At 42.6% G+C, this 20,692-nt stretch overlaps 1 protein-coding gene across 3 annotated transcripts in view; it reads right to left on the bottom strand.

Annotated features, from left to right (window-relative positions):
• The window catches only part of JAK1 (Janus kinase 1), a 63,296-nt gene that overhangs the window by 3,114 nt on the left and 39,490 nt on the right, over positions 1 to 20,692 (bottom strand). For 2 of the 3 annotated variants that reach the window (XM_074831810.1, XM_074831811.1), the window contains exons 5-22: positions 19,263 to 19,416; positions 17,205 to 17,368; positions 16,291 to 16,633; positions 14,606 to 14,779; positions 13,683 to 13,840; positions 12,840 to 12,963; positions 11,143 to 11,332; positions 9,029 to 9,135; positions 7,634 to 7,780; positions 6,078 to 6,165; positions 5,444 to 5,571; positions 4,778 to 4,913; positions 4,197 to 4,348; positions 2,914 to 3,064; positions 2,090 to 2,184; positions 1,724 to 1,916; positions 984 to 1,108; positions 82 to 254 (exon numbers count right to left, since the gene is read on the bottom strand). In XM_074831810.1, the coding sequence (XP_074687911.1) occupies positions 82 to 254; positions 984 to 1,108; positions 1,724 to 1,916; positions 2,090 to 2,184; positions 2,914 to 3,064; positions 4,197 to 4,348; positions 4,778 to 4,913; positions 5,444 to 5,571; positions 6,078 to 6,165; positions 7,634 to 7,780; positions 9,029 to 9,135; positions 11,143 to 11,332; positions 12,840 to 12,963; positions 13,683 to 13,840; positions 14,606 to 14,779; positions 16,291 to 16,633; positions 17,205 to 17,368; positions 19,263 to 19,416 (2,802 nt within the window). The remainder of the gene's footprint in view (positions 1 to 81; positions 255 to 983; positions 1,109 to 1,723; positions 1,917 to 2,089; positions 2,185 to 2,913; positions 3,065 to 4,196; positions 4,349 to 4,777; positions 4,914 to 5,443; positions 5,572 to 6,077; positions 6,166 to 7,633; positions 7,781 to 9,028; positions 9,136 to 11,142; positions 11,333 to 12,839; positions 12,964 to 13,682; positions 13,841 to 14,605; positions 14,780 to 16,290; positions 16,634 to 17,204; positions 17,369 to 19,262; positions 19,417 to 20,692) is intronic. The other variant, XM_074831813.1, reaches the window with a different exon arrangement.

The raw sequence follows: 20,692 nt of genomic DNA, 5'->3' as shown, positions 1-20,692 counted from the left end.
CCTGAAAGCCTGAGTCTACAGGAGCAGACAAGTTATTCCGCGGCACAATCTGGTTAAAGAAAACAAATTTTAAGTTATTACCAAAAAACGGGGCTGTCGAGGTCGTCTTTGACAGTGTAGTACTCCTTGTCCGTCTCGATTGCTTTGGTGAGACCGAAGTCTCCAATCTTCACTCTGTTCTCGCTTTCAACCAGGACGTTCCTTGCTGCCAAGTCACGGTGCACATACTGACGGGAGCCCAGATAGTCCATTCCCTGAGAGAGAAGAAAGCCTTTTATGCTGGTTTCTCCCATACTTTCATCACTGGTTTTCCCCAACTTCCCCTTCAAACGCTCCCTCACTCATGTGGCAACACTCTGTCCACGTTCCCGCAGCAGGTTGGCACTTTCCAGGGTCCTTTTCTGACACCACTCCCCCCCTTAAACTCAGCCTTTGGGTTCCTCGTGTCAAGGCTGTTGTTTCAGCTTCGTGCTTTTTCATTTTCAGCTGAGCAGCCACCACCTCCAGACCCTTCTCTCCTCAGCAGTGGTTCCTTCGGGTGCTGCTAAAACTGACAGGCTGTCTCTGCGCTTCTTACAACCACCCGGTTCACCACAATCACAAAAACAGAGTCTCTTGCAGAGCTCATCACTTCACGTGGCCTCACTGCACTCACGTCTCCTCCTCGCTTTAGACCTGCAGGCTGCTCCTTCCCTCTTGCCAACAACACCCTTCCTAAACACTGCCCTCCCTCCTCAGGCTTCAAATTCTGCAGCAGGAACAACCTATAGTAAACTTTTATGCAAAGGGAAGCTGGTAATTATTCCCTTGCGGATCTTTGAGCACCCGAAGCACAGCAGAGACTGCTTTAGGATTCCTTGTGGACAAAGCAAGGAGAATGGCTTTGTTCAAGCCAGCCTCTCCCCTCCCCCCCCCCCCCCCTTGCAATTAAATTAAACTAATCAAACAGGAGAGTTGCAGGAAGGCTCTGGGGCCAGGCTCACCTTGCAGATCTGAACTGCATATCTGAGAAGCTGTTTGAGATTGATTTTGTTCTTGTTCCGGGGGAGATACTCCTTTAGGCTCCCAGAAGGAAGAAATTCCATGATGAGTTTAATCCCGCTTCCTCCTAAAAGCAGAGCGTGTGTTTAATTTGTAGCCACGTGACCCTTCTCACGTCATTAGCACCAGGAACTGGTACAAGCCCATGGCACCGGCAGCATTTGTAATGGTATCGCACGACCACGGCCAGACTACAGGCTGCCTCCCGTTACCAGTCACTGTCCCAGTCCAGAAATCTATTCCAGGCAGGAGTTACTGAATTTTAAAAGTTCTTAAAGCGTTTAATATTGGCTTATAATAATCACTACTGCAAATACAAAACCAGAAGCTCTTTCCTATTAATAACATACGCTTCTAATAATGACACCCCTGGGTTTGCAGGGCTGTGACCTGGCTGCAGCAGTCGGCCACTCCTGGACAGACACCACCAGCCTGCCTGGGTGCTCTTTTTTTTAATGGATTTGGGGAGAACGTCAACCCTGTTGCTCACATCCCAGTTAGCCAGGCAGAAAAATGGGCAGGAGGACAAGTTCAGAGATAAATTGCTGCTTTTTCCATGAAGCAAGAGGTCTAAACCCGTGAGATTGAACTAAGACTGTTCTGCTTTACAAAATGCTTCATTTTTAAAGGAAAACCCTTATACTTTTAGTGTATACTTTTAATATTCTACATGAAGATTTACCATCTTCTGTGCAAATTCCCTTGTATTTGACAATGTTCTCATGATAAAGATTCCTCAAGATTTCGATTTCCTTCTTGAGATCAGCGATGTGATTCCCTCCACTTTCTGGCTTTAGAGATTTAACTGCCACTTGCTCCCCTGTATTGTCGCCTTCTGGGTCGTATCTGCAGAGTTCAACCTTGCCAAAGTGGCCCTAATTGTAAAAGAAAAGATAACGTTATTTAACAGACACTCACTGTAGTTTCACTGATGATTTCAGGCGCTCACAACTCCCGTCATCCTGTTGGGACGCAGAAAGCACACACAGCTCTGCGTACACACACACACGCACGCTCGTCTCTGTTCTGTATCTGACGTTCCTCTTACCTCCCCCAAATCGCGGATTCTCTTCAAGAATCGTTTCTCAAAGAGAGTGGGATCAACCTCTGTAAAGGGCTTCTTCTCCGAGACAATATCAGGATCTAGGAGTGGAAAAAAAGGCCAGGTCAGGCAGATTCCTGCCCCTCCAGGGTGTCCTTCCTCACTTCCAACCTGCCTCTGTTCGAGCGTGTCTAGCCCTTCTGTCACAACTTCTTGTATTTAATATCCCTGGCTACTTTTTGACAGGGAATCCCTTCCATTCATATGTGCCAGTCCATCACTTACTGATCTTCCTCCCCCACTCTGTGGGTTGGTTGCTTGCTGGGCCTTTTTCCAGACTGATTCTGTTTCCTCTTGGTATACTCCCCACTGTGCAGTAGTGAGCCAGCTTCCACGATTATTTATTACTAGGTATGGAATGTAAAGTTTTGCCCTTAATTGATCATCTGTTAGTTGCTCTGTAGCAACTTCAATGTCAGATGAACCAGAACCATCTCTGTTAATACTCTGCTTTGCTCAAGAGTCTGATGGAAATCTCATGGAGCTCAAAGACTGTCTTGAAACTAATTTAAGCTGTTTTATAAAACACAGACCATCGAATGAAACAGCAGTGACACCACCACAACTTCAGCCACCCAGTCAGTCTGAATTAAACACTCACATCTTATCTGCACTCCTCTCTAAGCAGGGGGTAGTTCCACAGCTGCAGGGACGCAACACGCTCCCTTCAACACAACCACGTGCGCGGAAGGAGGCTGCTGCGAGGCGCCCAACTTTGCCAACGAAACCAGCCGCCCTCCCCGCAGCCCGTCAGCAAACCCGGGCCTTACTCTGCTCCTCCAGCTTGTTGATGTCCCTCATGATGGCTCTGAAGAAGGGTCTCTGGTGGGGGTCGTAGTTCATGCACTGTTTCATCAGGTCAGCCAGCTCCTTGCACGATGGCGTAGCCAACACAAAGTGCCCCTCGTAGAACCTCTCCTTCTGTAAGGCGCACACGGAACATCAATTTTAGCTTTTAAACTTCATAAACTTCTACACCTGAAGACGTCACCATCAGATCCTTAACTCCTTGTGAACTGTTACTCAACTTTGCCAAGGAAATTCCCTCCTTTTCGGCAGAAACTAAACCATCTCCTATCAGTGGAGAATTACTGTTGTGCTGAATCTGGTGTAGTTTGGAGCAACCCCTTAAAACAACTGAAGTATCTAAATCGTGCTGAAGATTTCACCTCCTCAGGAGTTATTTTTCTGCCAGGTTTGCCACGTTACTTATGCACCGGGGCTAATGGCTGAGCAGAAACGCTTGCCAAGGAAACACCATGATACTGGCTGCTCCTCACAACCCCCGGGAAGGTACCAGCCTCAGGGCAGACGGGAGGAGGGGGGGTTTGTGCGTTTTCTCAGCCCGGCAGAACTACGCCGGCTGTCTGCCACGTGCAGGAAGGGGCCTGTAGCCAGGGCAGCAAGTTCCTTTCAGCTACCTCCTGTTAAAACAACTCGGCAGTGACTCAAGTACTCAGTCATTTCCTTCAGCCGAGCAGCAGCTGCCACGCTCCGTTGCCTTCCCCACACAGCAGAACTTTGAGGGAGAAAAAGCACATTCGGAACATACGCTGAGGGACTCCAGCAGTGACGAACAGAAACTGCCAGCAGTAAGGCAGAACAAGATTTATTGACTTACTTTTTTTTTCTTTTTAGATTTCAGAGTGAAGAATAATGGTGTCCCACAGGAGACTAGTTCTGAACCAACGTCCAAAAAAACCAAGCAAGAACAGAACCACCCAGCTGCTTTTTAAACAGAACCTGTCAGTTTATAACTGGGCGCAGGGGTTAGAAAAGGGTGTGAGTGAGAGCATCAGAAGTTCTGCTCAATTGTTATGAGTTTTGAAAATCCCCAACAAGGTCAGGCTCCAGCAATAATTGGCAATTTCTGTAGGATGGGCAAGAATTCCTGCTGCAACCTGTGGCAATTTAGGTGGCTCAGCCCCTTATGGAGCCCAGCAGAGCTGGTTTTCCTGGAAGTTGAAAGCAGCTCGAATTGGGTCTGGAAACTGAAGTGCCACAGAGGAAGTAGCCGAGACATCGAGGTAAAGTTTATGTAACACAGTTTTACCTCTGCCAACGTCTTGTCTTTCAGTGGTATCTCTCCGTTATAGCAGATTTCCCACAGTGTTGTACCAAAACTCCACTTGTCTGCTGCAATGCTTAAATTTTTGGAGTCTTCAACACATTCAGGTGCAATCCAGGGGATTCGCTCAACGCATTCTTAAATAAAACACAGAATCAATGCACTTTGGAGTTAATATCAAAGGACTAAAAAACCAGCCTTCTACCTTAATTATTCCTGTCTAACAGCTGCCTAACTAAAAGAAACTAAAGCTGCTGTATTTGTCCAGTTTCAGGGAAATCTTGATTCTCAAATCCCTGTTCTCAGAAGGACATTTCCATGGCTTTTACAAGCACTGCCTTGAGCCATCCAGAAACTGAAATTCCTTCTGTATTAATATGACTTTTTAAGAGAAATTAATACAGTCAGCACCCACCGTCAGCAACACTCCTTTACTTCCATGGAGTTTTCAGTTTCATGAAAGCTGGTTGCTTCTATTCTAGAGCCAGTTCTAGCTCCAGCTATAAATGATATTTCCTTTCCCCTTCCCCACCACACTGAAGAGAAATCCAATTCCTGCACCATACCTTGCCTGGACAGCACAGTTATTGGGATTCCTGGGTCGCTCAGCTTTATGAAAGGACCATATTCAGTGTCAATTCCCTCTCTTGCCAGCAGGATGTTCTTAGTACACACATTTCCGTGTACCAAATCCTTATCCTCCTACAGTGAGAGGGGAAAAAAGAATCGTGAGTGCAGTGAGCTAGCAATGCTTTGCCAGTACTCTAACACCTATAGTATGTAAAATACTCCAATAATAATAATAAAATCGCTGTAAAATACTCCAAGCTGAAATCCAAAAGTACAGCTTGGGAAAAATTATCCTAGAGAAAAACAGGGAAAGGAGGAGTAGGGAAACATACTGTCCACACATAAGCGTTTGTATTTGTAGAGCTGACACACTTTGGAAGAAAGACCAACATTATATTCCTTTTTCACAAAAAGCATAGTTGTAGGCACATAAACTGGTGGCAAACGCAAGCACATGGCCTGCTGATAGAAATCAAGCTCACCACCTTCTCTGAGAGTCTTTCTCCTTATTTAAAGCAACATAATGAATACAAAAAGAAATCCCATAAATCGTACAGTCCCACCTGGGAAAGGAAATTCTTTAGTTACTAATGCATGCGAAACCCCCGTAGCCTTAGGCTGCAGCAGCTACAGGCAATGCTTCTGCCAAGCTGCATTCTTACCAGGTAGCTTAGTGCACTTGCAAGTTGCTTGGCAACTTTGAATTTCCAAGGAGTTGTCAGAACTTCACTTTTCCGATGCATAAACAGATCCAGAGGCCCGAATTCAACAAACTCTTCCACCATGATATCTGCAAAGTCAGATGCATAAAGTCAGTATTGCAATAACCGGTGTCCCAAGTCATCTCGTAGGCCTGCTACCGCCTTCCCCCCGCCAGGCGAGGTGGTTGTGTCTTTATTTCACCTTCCTTAAAGTTTATTTTAGTGCTTGGTGTCCAAATTAAAAGGCTGAGAAGAGTGGCTGGCTATAGTAAACAGTAAACCTGGACAAAGCAGTTCACAGCCCCCAGGGCTGAGCTTTCCCAGGGAAATAACTTCTGCCAGGAGGCTGGTTTGCATCGACACCCCCACTATTGCTCTGGCACTCTGACCTCAAAGCACCATCCTGTGAGGCACTTACTCAAAGACAGCGCTGGAACAGGAAACTTGTTAGGAAAAAGGACTTTGCAGCTGCCTTCCTGTTCCAATTCCGCTTCTGCCTGCGCTGACAAGTCAAGAGGCAGCAGCTGCGAAGCATCTCCCCCGCTGCCCCGTCCCCTCCCAGCCCGCTGCCTACAGAGGTGTTCACCCAACTCACTTTCCACGTCGCGGACGCAGACGCCGTGCAGGAGGACGATGTGCTTGTGAGACACCTGCCTCATCATGCTCGCTGTTTCGAAGAACGCCTGTTGGAGAGGGGAAGAGCTCAACCATTACGCTGCTGGTCACTGTGGCAGCTGCCCGCGTGTTTCACAAATACAGAGCGTCAAGTTATAAAAACATTCACAAAAGACCACTGTGTTTTCTAGTAACACGAAGGGCCACCAACGGTAGGGATGTGCCATCCCACTGTCGTAACGGGGCAGTGGAGCACTGCCAGAGACGGGGGGGGGGGGTGTGTGTTCTCTGGGTCACATAAGCAGCCGGTGCCCTTCCCTGCACCCCCGTATATTTTAAATATAACCTCTGGTATATTTGAAATAGATTTTAAGGCCTAATAAAATGTGTTCAGGACTTAGCTATCTTGTAATACTACTAAGGCAACCAGAATGTTGCTCAACAGCTCTGAAAAGTGTTCTTAGCCTGCTTCTTGTATAGTCCCAACCAAGGCTGGTTTAAAACCCAGTCAAGTTAATCCTATACAGTTTTAACAAAGGATGATTAATTGACTAAACACAGGTGTTTTGCTAGATTAAGAGAATTTAGTATATAGAAACTACTTGCTCTACCAAAGCTTTTAACAGAACATCTTGAAGTCTTTCTCAGAATTGTACGAGATGAAAACTAGTAGAAGAAAGATGAAGAAGATGATGACCTGCAAGATGACCCTGAAACTGAAACAAGGATTGGAACTGGAAGAGAAGAATGCAGCTGAGACAGGGGATTGTAGTGAACTTTAATAAATGATGAGAATCAAGAACTAAAAGGTTGAGTGGAAACTCATAAAGACTTCGGACTTAGGTAATAGATTTAGAAATAGTTTATAAACTGCACAAGGCCTTCGGATATTTGCCATTCACCGTGGTGTTGGCCCAACTTGAGTTGTTAATAAAGCAAACCTAGAGATACCCACATCTGGTCATTCTGTTTCTTCCTTGAACACGCAGACATGCACGTTCTTTGCATCCCCTGTGCGACACGTTAACCTCTCTTACTAGATGATTAAGCAAAACGCAGATCAAGGAACTTGCCTGTGGCCGTGTCGATGACAGAACCGGTGACAGACCCACAGCCCAGCACGCAAGGTGGAGGGAATTTCTGGCAGGCAGCAGCACCCTCACTGAACTCCGCAGCTCTGGACACAGTCGCAAGGCCCCGGGCACGGCCGTGACGGTGTGTTTCGTACCACAGCGAGCTCCGGGGCCGTTTTCCCCGCGCTTACAGTCTGCACGCGTGCAGGCTGGAAGTCAGCACCCGCCAGACCGGGTGCTGCTGCCTCTCTAATGAGATCAGCTGGCTGAGTATCTCAAAAATGCTGGTCAGTGATGGATCTGACTGTCTGAAGTGGTGAGATAGACCTTCAGCATTTTCCCATTCCCTTACTGTATACACAACCCCCTTTTTTTTTTTTAAAAGGCTTTTCATAGTTTCCCACGTACAATATGGTGAGATGCAGCATTTGTAGTACAACAGACAAAAAGGAAAAAAACTTGCCAAAGAAATGTCTCTGTGGCTGGGGTCCAAGACTTTGAGGAGGACTTTAATCTCTTTTTCGTTTTGATATCCTTCATTCTCATCATCTTTGTAGTTGAGAATCCCTGAGTAAATCTGTGTTCTCGTCCCTCTTCCAAGATGTTCGCCCTAAGACGTAACACACCACATATTTTTCAAACCAGGACATGAAGCAAACAAGCGTAGATTTACACAAATACTCGACTCTGCACTCCATTCTGCCTCTCCAAGAGTGGACTTAAGCCCTCCACTCGATCTAGCTACACAGAGACTTAAAATTATTACAGTGAGAAACCAGTGACAGCGTGTTATTCTTTCCTTTAGTGGTCTGAGCCTACTCACCACTGAAAACACATTTGATATTAAAGGGCTATTACATCTCCATTAACATCAAACAGGTTCAGCGTGATTTAACATTATTAGACTAAACACTAAATGAATAAATAATAACTGGCCTCTTATTTACAATAAGCTGCTACTGAGGCAATCTTTAATGTGTTTCCAAAAGTTAAAGGAAGTAATATTTCAATGGAACACTTTGTTTGGGAAAGCAATTTCCTCCTAAATAACAGAGGATTCCGCCTTGGGGTATTTTTGCAGGAAGCCTGCATGCTGACTGTAAATATACCAATCAAAAAACAATTAACATAATCTATATCTGTCCTCTCTGGTCCGTGATGCAATTATAAAAAAAAAAACCCCAAACTTAACCCAGCCTTTTTATTTAACTGAAGAAGCTAACTGCATGATTTAAGAGCTCAGGTCTTTTAGAAACATTAAATGTGATTTGTGCATTCAAACCTCTGTGTGTTTTTTGAAATTTATTCAGGTCACCCGCATCAGTAGCTGCAAACAACTGTCAGAAAATTTGTGTGCTGAATCAGTTTGGAACACAAACTTTTGAATGCTAAGGCTCTTCAGAGCTTTTGATACTTCACCTTTTTTTACTGTAGGATATTATCTTAAACCTCAAGTTGCCCATTTCTCTGGTGTGTCAGGCTTTAAAAGATACAGCCACATCTAGCCACAAACCAGCTAGGAAAACTAGCTCTGAAGACGTCCATGATTTTTTCAACAGTGACCTTAGAGGCACCTCTTTCCACTGACATTAGAAAATTCCTCAAATACCAATTTGATTTCTAGTGAAAGGCATTACTTCCAAGATTCTCTTCTTTTTCTGCACAGGGACATATAAACATCTAGATTCTACAATAAGAGGCTTTGATACAAATAAAGATTCCAATTAAGTTTTAATGAGGAGAAATGGGAGTGGAAGAACCAGCCAGAACAGGGTGATTTTGTATCACTTGACCAGGTGGAGTGGGCTCCCACACGTCTTTGATTACAAGAGAGAAACACAGTCCAGCAGCTACCTACCTGCATGATTTCTTCCTTGAGGATTCGATGGAAACTCAGCTGCCCTAGGTGAAAAACGGGCTGCCACTCCTGCGCCTTCTTGGTTGCAACTAGCAAGTTGGAGATTTCTGGAAGGCAGGGAGAGAAGATAAGTCTTTAAGACTTTTCAAAGATAACTGCATTCACCCTTCTCAGTCGATAACAGCACGGTATGTGCTCACTGCAAGGTAAATCCCCAAATGAATGAGGAGGAGGGAGGAAAGAAGAAACTTTTGACTCAAGTAACTTCTCTGTCATCCAACAGAGAATTCACTACAGCAGAGCTACACATTTTATATTATATATACACAACGTTAATATTAGTCATTTTGGGACTGATATTATGCAACTGAATAGTGTTTACTGCACAGAGAAATACCCAGGACTGAAAGAGGCAATAATTCTGCTGTACATTAAGTCGAATAACAGACAGTCCCTCCTGCCAACAGGTACATCTCCTTTCCAGGGCACAGATGGGCAAGGGGTAGCTGGAGTCTCATCTCCTCTCTTTTACCTCCTTGAAAATTTCTTGCGCTCTGGGAAACACGAACAGTCTGTTTCCAGAGCACTGGAATTAAACTAGGGAATGGGAAATAAACAGAAGGAAAAGACTCCGAAGGCCAGTGCTTCCTCCCCACTGCTTCTGATCAGGGAGAGGCAACGGTTAGATCCAAAAGTCTTGCACGTGAATTTTGTCTTCCTGTGTTTGACAGCAGGCGTTATTTATTATGATACAATGGTTTTAGGTATCTGTGTGCATCTGGCCTTGCCATTACTGTGAGCAGAACACGTGCATTGGGGCTAAACCGTGATCTAGTGCTCTGGAAACAATCAGTAATGAACCAGACACTGGAAAAACGGCTTCATTTCTGCATCACCTAAACGTTGTGAATAACCAATTAAAGAGAGAGATTCAAAAAGAATGAGGGGAAAAAAAATAGCCAGGGAAGAGACAGAACAGGGAACAGCATAGATGATGTGTTGGATCCCACTGTAGCTAATGCCAGTGAAAAGCTGAAGTGGGCAGTCAACTCCTTGACCTGTTTTATTTTACAAATACAGCTGTCAAAATGTAATCAAAATGTCAAAATGTATAATCTCTCCATGCTCCAGACAATTACCAATGTTCTTCAAAGTGCTGATAAGCTCCGTGTCTATCTACAGAGTGCTGTCCTCTAGAACTGTCAGAACAAGCAGGTAATTAATGTAGCTCAGTTATTCCCCTTACTCTAACAGGAAACCATTATCTGATCAACACAATCACGCCACTGTGTTTCCTCTTTCATACAAAATTCAGCTGCGAGACACTTGTAGTTTATAGCAAACAATTTCACTAAGTGTTGGCATGAATGGTTTAACAAATGCACCATTGTCCCAGCCCTCCAAAATCTGACCCCACAGATGGATTTACTGACTGCAAAGCTGTTCCACTTGCGAATAGCGGCAGAGACCAACCCTTCCCTGCTGCTTCACGAAGATTATTAGAGTAAACGACAGCTCAGCGTGAGTGCAAACAAGCTTCAAACCAAAGGCTGCCACACAACCCCTGCAGGCTGCAACCCTCCTTTGCCAGAGGAAGGCGACGTGAGGCGTGGCGGCACTGCCTGGCATACGTGACTCGGCGGAGTAAAGGAAGAACCTTTCACAGTCCCCACTTCACCGCAGCATTTCAGCCCATGACTGTGAGTCAGCTGTGACATTTTCTTTTTAAACAAACCTAGAGTTCCACCTCTGCTGTCGATACTGCAGGGCCAGCTGTTTAGGTGCAAAGAGGGAAACCAGAACTTTTCTCAGTGTCATTTGAAAAGTTCACACAAACAAGGCTCATGAGAAGCGCCAGCCCCTGAGAATCCTGTGCTGAGCTTGTAACATTGAAAGGAAACCCCTAAACCCTGTTCACAGGGCTTGCTTTTGCTTTTTGGCAAGACTCCTTCTCCACAGAGAGGAAAGAAACTTTATATGTAATTTTTTTAAGTGGTAAAAGAGCTTCACACAAGAATACAGAACAAACCAAAGACACTAAGAACACCTCCTATTTCTAGAGTCTGTTTCCTTCCAACAACAAAGTTCGTCGCCTCTCTTAAAGGACAGACTACCTCTTGGTTTTGGTTGGCAGCACCTCTTCAGTGTAAAGCTTATGTTGTCTGTCCGAAGTATTTGTCCTTTCAGGTGGTCCATCAGCTCTTTTAGGGATGAGAAAGACTTGTTTGAACCATGTAGGAAGTACCCGCCTTTCTTCACCTCAATCTGGAAGTTCTTGTACTGGATTGAGTTATTTATCATCTGCTATTAGGGGGGAAAGGGGAAAAAAAGAAAGCAAAATATAATCATTAAATGCAGAATGTTTTGAAGCCATAAAAGCTCCCCAAAAGCCTCTGAAATTACATGTAGGACCAAGTTAATCACTTACTCCTAAGCTAGGGTCCTCTAATCAAACTCCAGGGAAGTAGAAAAAGGCACTAAAATTACTATAACCTGCAGTCCCAGGAAGGCTCATCATAACAGAGTGGAAGAAGAGCAACATAAAGATGCAATCATCTAACAAGTCCAACTCCAGCTTCTGTGTTTTGCAGAGCCTGAGAGTATTCAGAAGCCCTGACTCTTCAGAAGGGATTTCCTCTTCACTTGGTCAAGAACTGCAGAATCTGGATCCCGGTTTCAAAATCTCGACTTAAAAATAGCAGAACTCCCTTTCACAATCCAGATTGTTCAACAAGTGAAACACGATTTCACGCTGTTGTTCAAACTGTCCAGTTTCATTCAAATGTGCTGAGGAAGAAGGCCTGAACTTTTGCACTCATCTATCTCAAGCCCATGCCTTTTCAAGTTCTACCCTCTACTCCTGCTTCCTCACCTCTACATACCGCAGCTTTGCATCACCTCTGTGTCCTCTCTAAGCCTCGCAGTGAGGTTGAATGATTTCCAAGACAATTAATTTCTTGTTTCAATGCCTCAGCTGCCCTGTCTGTTAGAAGACAGTGTTGATCGTACCGTTTTTTTTGCAAACGTCTACAGAAGATGAACCATATATCAATGCTAAGAAATTATTATTATTTCCAAGAGGGTTTTTTTCATTATTTTGTTGTTTCTTGTTTCAAATGTTCCTTCTTGACCTCAGCACTGATTCTATTCACACTTTTTTCTATGAGAAGCAAAACTATTTATATGCCTTCGCACTATTATTATTCTTGCATGAACACTTACTTTAAGTACCTTTCCAAAACCAGCAAGTCAGCTGCAGACTTCCAAGTGAAGTCAGTAAAATCCAAACTTCTGTGCAGTTGCTGCATCCTTCTTTTCTACTTCTAACTGATTCTCTCACCTATCCCCACTCATCTTTCATAAAATATGTTCCACCATAGTGTGTATGTCGCCTTCTGTGGTGCTCTACAGGTAAAGGCAACTGTCCTCACACACTATTCTTCTACAGTGTGTCAGCAGAAATACATTCATATAATTAAATCCACGTTCAAGAAACAGTAGGTAAGTTGCAGTGACAAATTCTGTATGTCATTCTCACACCATACGAGCTTAAGAACCAATTTCCATCACGTTCACGCACAGTTTTATTGCTATGAATGGAAATGTTCTGATGTAATGAATCATATTTGTAGAGATAGCACAGGAGTCCGGGAAAGTGAAGTTAATGAGTACCAGTATCTACCCTCTGCTGCATCACCTATCAAAGATAAGAGTCTCTGCCCTAAAGAACATAAATATAACATGGATTACAGGGAGCTGCTAGTCTTTAGCTCATTATCAGATTAATGCGGGAATGCCACACCTGACATACCTCTGAGCCTTCAAAACAAGTCACTGTCATGAGAATGTGGTTAAAGTTCGTGCAGCTCCATCTCAACACGTACATTCCTGCTTCATTCCCTTCCTGTCGCAGTTTGTTGATGGCGTATTCCGTGCTGAAAGAGCCAAGGTACAAATGAGGAAAACCAACAAGTGAGCAGTCGCATCCAAAATCTATTATTAGTGAATAAACAGGAGAGTAATCCTGTATTTGGAACAAAAATGAGTAACAGCAACTTAGAAATATTGATGTTATTATTAAAACATGCTTTAATTGTGTGTTTTACACACACTCACATTTAGCCGCAAAAGAGCAAGGGAAGAAAGTTTTATTAAGCTCTTAGGACACTTAATGGGGAAATTCTGCATCTAACACAGTGTGCACGTAAGCTCTCAGTTTTCTATATATTGCATTTTCAAATATAAAAGGAAAAAAGATGAAAAGGTGGGCAGAAGGGAAAATAATTGTTTTAATTATTTAAAAAAACAAAGGCTTTGTGTCTGCATCCAAGGACTCCCAGTGTAGATAGAGTTCAACTTTAACTAAAATATTCCCATCTGTTCAACTGACAATGATCTTTAGAGCTAATAGTGAAGTAAGCCTCAAAATACTCTAGTAGTGAGGAAACACTGCTTTTCTAGATGAGTAAGTTGATGTAGAGAGAACCACTGATGTTTTTTCCATATAAGCATTAGAAAAAAATAAGTTGTTCTACAACCTTTTGTTAACCAACAACTTTCCAAATGTCAGGTTCCCTCAATGGATTCAATATGCAGTAGTTATTAGAGGACTAACAATTCAAGTGGAAAAATACAAATGAAACATTTTACTAACCAAATGGGTCCATGGCATCCATTTTTTATGTTGTGCTCAATCAGTGGGGGAGCCACATCTGTGCAGAGGTAATGGTGGGCATCTGCTGTAAGTCTGAAGTACCCGTCTATCAACGATGCAAACGACAGGGCCTCATCATGTGAGGACAGTTTTAATTCCTAAAACAAAAAGGTATTTTAGTCAAGAATTCTTACAGTTCCACTAAAACATTTCAGGAATGTTTTAATAGCCAGCAATTTTTGTATAAAGTGGCTAAAAAATTGTCCAGAAAGCTACAACAGAAAACCATATACATATAGGAAGTCAACACTGACCATCCTCTATCCTCTCCGCTCATTACTGGCTAGAAACTTCCATTCTCCCGTGTGATTTATATTCTGCTGTAATCCTACACAAAATCTCCAAGGCAAACTCTTGTGCCAGCCTTTGTGAAGTGCCAGAAATTCAGGACTGGGGCAGTCACGTTGGATTTGAAGCCAAAGGCACTCTGGCAGCTCCTTTCCAAATTCTAGCAGCTGGCAGCCCACAGCAAGAAGAATTGGGTGTCTATAAACTGACTCTCCTCTCCCTCCCTCCCAGGATCTCTCTGCATTTGTCTCCTCTCCCTCTGCCGTCCTTGCTGGACTCCTCTTTCTCGATGCTGCTTTTGGCTATCCAAGCTGTACAGAGGAAGGCCATGGGCTGAGAAGCGTTATCAGGCACTGCTGGTATGCAGCAACAAATCTAGAAAAATAACTGTGCTCACCAACCTGCTGCTCTTCTAACCAGCGTTTTTTGCACCTGCACAGTGTTGAGGAGAGCATATTCAGCTGTTGAGTCCCATCAGAAAACGTTCCTCAAGGAGGTTGTCACTTGTTGCCCAACAACACCATGTCACTACAGCTTCCCATGGGAGGGAAACCTCTCCAACGTTTGGTTCTTACCATCCTTTTGTTATCCTGCTTGTTAATGCTAACTGTAGACTCCTTGATGACAATGTGGGTGATTTCAGGAAAATAGGAAAAATTGTTCCACAAGTCTCGAATTTTGTATTTTTCTTCATCCTTTTTGTTTTTGCCATCAGTCTTTTTCTTCTTCTCTTTCTCTGTCTGTACAGACTGCAAATATATTTTAGATAAAAGTATACCAATAAAAACATTTTTATTTAGCACAGTGGTTCTACGCTAAACAAAAATTCATGCCAAATTAATCCAGCTATTTTTATTCTTGAATGCTTTTTGCTGCAAATGAGCAATTCACTTACATGTTCAGTGAATTGCTCTGTATTGCAAGGACATAGTTCAGGCCAGAACTGTTCATAAGACAGTTTTCACGAGGATAAAAGAAACCAGTAGGTAACTTACCTCTCTCTCAGTATGCTAGAAACAACTTTCAGTGGGAATACAGGGCTGAAAGGGTTCCACTGAAATGTCTAAATTATGTATCTGAAATACTCTCTCAGAGCTCAGCCCAAAAGCAAGAGCCACGTTCTCCTCACACTGCATGCCTGAACTGCTGACAGCAGATGAAATTCTGCATGCAGACCACAATTAAGCTGAGCATCTTACAGGTCAGAAATTATTGACAATTATTAGTAACTACTTATTTAAAGAGAGATAAATGTTCAGGACAAGCAAGCTTCCTGCTAGTCACAGAAAGGTTCTCACCGAGACAAAAGTCTTTGGTTTAGGCATTTCAATAAATATAATCTATACATCAGCAGAAACAGGAGCCTTACAAGAAACAGACTGCACTTCTTGCAAACTTTTCTGCTCAAATATCAGTTCTTCCTTCCCTCCCCCCCATTAATATTATCATTTAAAACAGAAATTCTCCATCAGAGATAGAGATAGTTAGGTTACATGTAAATGGAGTGAAGCACAATACTTCCTATGCTACAAAAGATAGCCATCGCCAGGGTTCTCATCACTGTGGGGAACTGAGGCAAGCAAAAAGAGGTCTATTTGTTCAATATTATGTGGAGAAAAGCTGTAGAAGATGCCATAACCCCTTCAAACCTAGAGCATATTTACTATTTATGTACACAAAGTACAGAAGAGGTTAAGCAAGGTGACCTCAATTAGCAGCACTGAAACCAGGAACAGCATATAAAATATCACTGATGTGAGAAAGCTTGGCTTTAATGTCAGTGTATTTTAATTTATTCATGAAAAGTCTATGAGCATGAGCAAACACAGCACCTGGGGTGCCATATACAGAAAAGGCATTAACAGACTTTGATATCAAGACAGAGCACCAAACCACAAGGGTCTCCACAGACATTAATCTTTCAAAATTTGTGTCTGGTCTGGCAGATACAGTCCAGTCTTTCATTTTCCTGGTGAACAGGTTGCCCACAGGGGTTGTGCAGTGTCCATCCTTGGAAGTTTTCAAGACCAGAATGGATAAAGCCCTGAACAACCCGGTCTGATCTCAAAGCTAACCCTGAACAGAGGGGTTGGACTAAAGGCCTCGTGAGCCCCCTTCCAACCTGCATAGTCCTATAATCCCGTGAAAGAAGCCCTTTCAATAAAAAGCTGATCTGCAGCATCTGAAGATCATGACCATTTTTTAACAGTTATGCCCCCAAAAGCAATCCTCTAATGCCCATTTATCAAGGGATACTTACATTTGGCTTGAGCCTCCACTGAATTCCATTGTTTCCTGTTACAATGACTTCATATAGTGGGAGGATCTCATTGTCTCCACAATTGAATCTATTTATTTCATTCTCAGATGAAATCAGCAAAAACGAAGTCTCAAAAATTTCTGCTCCATAATGTTTAGTCAAGGTCTCCATTGTCGATAAGTATTTAACTTTCAGATCACGTGGAGACACACTACTGTCACAAATGGTTTTGTTGTTAAACTCTTTAAGGAAATGCTTGAAAACATTATTTATCCGAATCCTGGTTAAGAAATTCCTCTGTCTGATAGTCTTGTTCAAAGTTTCAGGAATATAATGCTTATAACTAGAAGGAAAAACAATGCTGTGAGTTAATACTGCTGTCTCCTAAACTTTTAACTCTTTAAAATGTGCAACTGCCTTACTTTGAAAGTTGCAGAGAACAAGATGCAGTAAATCACTGTGCAGTTGGTACTGCAGCACTGGTTTACAGCACTAATAGCCAAATTCAAATAACAACCTTATCCAAAAGGTTTTTTAGTCAGATGGATACAGCCCGCTCCAGTCAATAACACAATTTATTCTAACAGTTTTCTCATTAGGTTGCCACTTAACAACACTCCTATTTCTGAACCTACTAACCCAGAATCCTGAATTTACAGCAAGTCAATTGGTCCCCAACTCACTGGTATGCTGGGTGCACTAGCTGCAGAGATTTCAAGCACTCTCCAAGAAAGAAAAAAATTGAGGTTTTGTAACACATATCCCTATTGACAAGATTAGGAAGACCCACTTAGCAATAGTAGTCTTGGAGCTTCTAACTCCTGTACAGACTCTGGAAAGTAAAATGCTGAAAATCTCTTCTGGAAGAGAAGCACAGCAGACCCAAGAGTGACAAAGAAGTTATTCCTACTTACCTGATATCTTTGGGAAGCTCCGGAAGCTTCACATTTTTCTTGATGGCATAGTGAGAGATCGCAAGGACTGCCATGCCCAGACATTCATTTTCAATTTCATGAACCTCTTGATCATTTTTAGGATCACGGATTGGTGCCAGGCCTTTCACTAAGTCATACTGACCCTTAACCGGAAGCAAAAAAAGAAAGCTATCAGATTTGGTAATTGTCATAGTTTATCTATGAGCAAGCAATACGTCTCAAGATCACAGGCTCTCCTTGAGCAAGACGAGGCACCCAAAACTGAAAGCCAGGCCAGGGAGGGGTAGGGGAAGAAGGGAAGAGCTGTGCAATAGATGCAGTCTTCTCTTCAATCAGTGAAACAGAAACACGGGCAGGCAAGCACTGGTCACCCCACAAACGCTGCCTATTTAAGAAGAAACACCAACATTTATGCCCAACAGAAGTCTTTTGAAGTGACAATTTGTGGAACAGGTGGAATGGCCACAGCGCATCCACCCCACGGCATTGTGACTTTCACCAAGAACGGGTATAGACACCCAGGGAGAACACTTGCCCTGCTCAGACACCCCCCAAAACCCCCATCCCCTTCTTCTATATATTAGCCCACCAAAAATTCACTTTTTTTGTAGTTAACTAAGGAAAGCATCACCCCTGTCCCCTTCTAGCACCTTCATGATTTTTTTTTTTCTGGTACACAAGAAATACTTTGTGTCTCTGCTTTATCTCTGCCCTTCATCACCCGGTGTCTCTATGAACCTCAGGCACTGGCTCTAACCCACACCTCAGAGCCAAGGTTGCAAACTCTGTGGCAGCCACCTTGCTCTGGGACAGTCTGAAAAACATTTCATTGCCAAAGAGCAAAGACATTTCTGTTGCCTTATACTAGCATTAGTGGTTTTCTTGGCCTTTTTTGTTATTACCCAAAAGTAAAATTCTGCTTAATGCAATAATGTCTGACAATATCCATTAGGGTCCCTACTCATTCTGCCATTTAAAAGGTGTTTTCATTCTTTTTTCTGGAGCGCAAAAAAAGGGAAAGAAAAAAAAAAGGACAAAACAGAGGTTTGCGGCATGTTTTCAGTGATTTTGCAGAGTTGAAGACATGTACATAGGAATGTTCATACAAAACAAGACCTAAGTCAGTTTCATAACACAGAAACAAATATTTGCTGCTTTTATTACTTTATAACACAAGTGGTACCATTAAAATGCACACATAGCTGTAACTAACGTGGTATTTTCTTTTGTTGTGGTTTCACAACAAAACAACAAGGATTCACTGGAGTAGCTTTGTGCTATCTCTTTTTCTGAAGGACAGAACCATATTTCTGAGTATAATTACTGCAGAATTTTCAGACTTTGAATTAACAGTAAACATGTTTTTCTCCAGCCCATTTAACAAGCTTTCATCAACCTCAATCTTCCCATTTCTTTGGTGAAACCAGACAATTTCTGGTTTGCAAAATCATCTGTGTGTATACAAACTTTTTTGTACAAGAGCACAAGCTTTCTGAAATAGGTACCCTGTGTACTTGCCATGTCCAGCATGCTGCACATACCGCCAACAAGTGGGAGGCACAACAGGACAGAAAAATGGCATGTAAGCAGGCTGTGTGGCAGTGGGTTTATCAGGCAATATTTCAACACCACACAGTAAAAAAGACTCATGAAAAGGACACCATACTGCCAGTTTTAATACTGCCACTGCTCCTCTGTAGGACTACAGATGTTAATGTTATGTGCAAATGTTCTGCAAAAGAAAAGGTGATAGCATTTGTATTCAAAAATATTTATATTAAAAGTATGCTAAAAAAATATAGACCTTTTTGGACTGTGAGATAGTTTCTTTACATATGCTGCATATGGGCAGATTGTTCTTCATGTAGCAAATTCTCTTCTCGCCACCATGCAGAAGTATGAAGAAAACACCAATACTAACAGGTAAGGTTACATGTTCTTTAGAAGTTTGAAAATAGGTCTTTAAAGCAGTTTCTACTGGATCAAGTAGTTTTGGTGTGACTACAATGGCAGAGATACTTGCAAGCAACTTCCTACCTGTGCAAAGATGTATTCCAATGAGTTTGCATCTAGTATAGGGGTTCCTTCTGGCGCCAGCTTCTTCTCATAAGAGTTCTTTGCCTTCCTTGGTGAATGCCTCCACACTGAGGGCTCGTTTTCACTAGTCCCATGCCAGTTTGTAAAGTAGTATCTTGCAAGAAAAGAGGAATAAAATAAACTTTAGAAACTTTTGGGGAAATCCTCTATTTACATTAGATAGATAATTTGAACTTTTAAAAGAAAACCAGTTACAAGTCAAAATCCATCAGTCTTCTGCCCTGAGGTTGCAACTTGAAGTGGTCCACTGCTGAAACTGCACACCTGGCTTGAGGAACTGGGGAAAAACAGTCTTTCAGTCAAAGGTCTTCAGTGTTTCCACCCAACACTACCTCACTCTTAACTGCCCGTCACGTCCCTGCACAGTCCACTGAACAAGAAGGCACCACTCCAATGACAAGTAGGCTTCCATCACCTCTGACATCGCTTGAGCGGTGTAGGCGAGCGTAATGCTTCTACTGTGCATTAACCAACGGCTGGTGTTTGGATTCCAAGATCAAACGACTCATCTAAAGGGTTAACGAGACTTCAGACCGCCTCCTCTACAGGCACAGGGAAGAACTTTGCTATGCCTCACTCCCTGGAATTTCTGCTTCCCTTTGGTTTTGGATGGAGCTAGTGGAAAAGGTACTAATTCAGATCACCCAGTTTTAAAGGGACACAGTCAATCCCCTGTGTATATTACAAACAAGCTTTTTACTCATACCTGCACACAAAGCTATTTAGTCAAAAACCTGCTAAAGGAGTTGGCATCTACTGAAAATTAATGAAATTTTTGAGTTCAAGCTGTTAGCACCTTTTGAGAAATCTTTGCCTAAATTATTCCAGAAATTTGTTTATCTGCGTTCCAGTAACATTTAAATCAAGTAAAGTTTAGTTAAATCTAGTTTGAATCAATGTGCCTTTTTCAAAGGTTCATGTCTTGTACATGATCATGAACTACTTACAATTAAATGGTTACAGCAGAGCAGATTTACCCAACTGCTAAGTAGGAATGATTCCTGTAAGAATATGTCAATCTAATTCCAGAGGAGCATTCAGCACTAGCAGGAGCAAACAGTGCAGAATTACTGCACTGTATATATATATATTACTGCATTAATACAGAGGATGGGGTGAAATCAGACATTTCTGATACACAGTGACCACTGTGAGCATCGCATAATTTGTTTCACATTACCATGATATCACAACAGCAAAACTTTTAATGTCTACCTCAATATGTGATCAAAATCATAAAGAATTTTTGTGACCAAAATGAGATCAAACAGCTTTACACAGGAAAAAGACAAATGAACGTGAATGTTAACAGACACTGCACATAGAAGAAGTAGTAAAGAAAAAGTGAGTGGAAAAAAACTAAGGTTTTA

Source organism: Strix aluco, chromosome 8, assembly GCF_031877795.1.
Source record: "Strix aluco isolate bStrAlu1 chromosome 8, bStrAlu1.hap1, whole genome shotgun sequence".
NCBI lineage: Eukaryota > Metazoa > Chordata > Aves > Strigiformes > Strigidae > Strix > Strix aluco.
The sequence above is the reverse complement of the archived record's forward strand: the minus strand, read 5'-3'. Positions and strand labels throughout refer to the sequence as shown.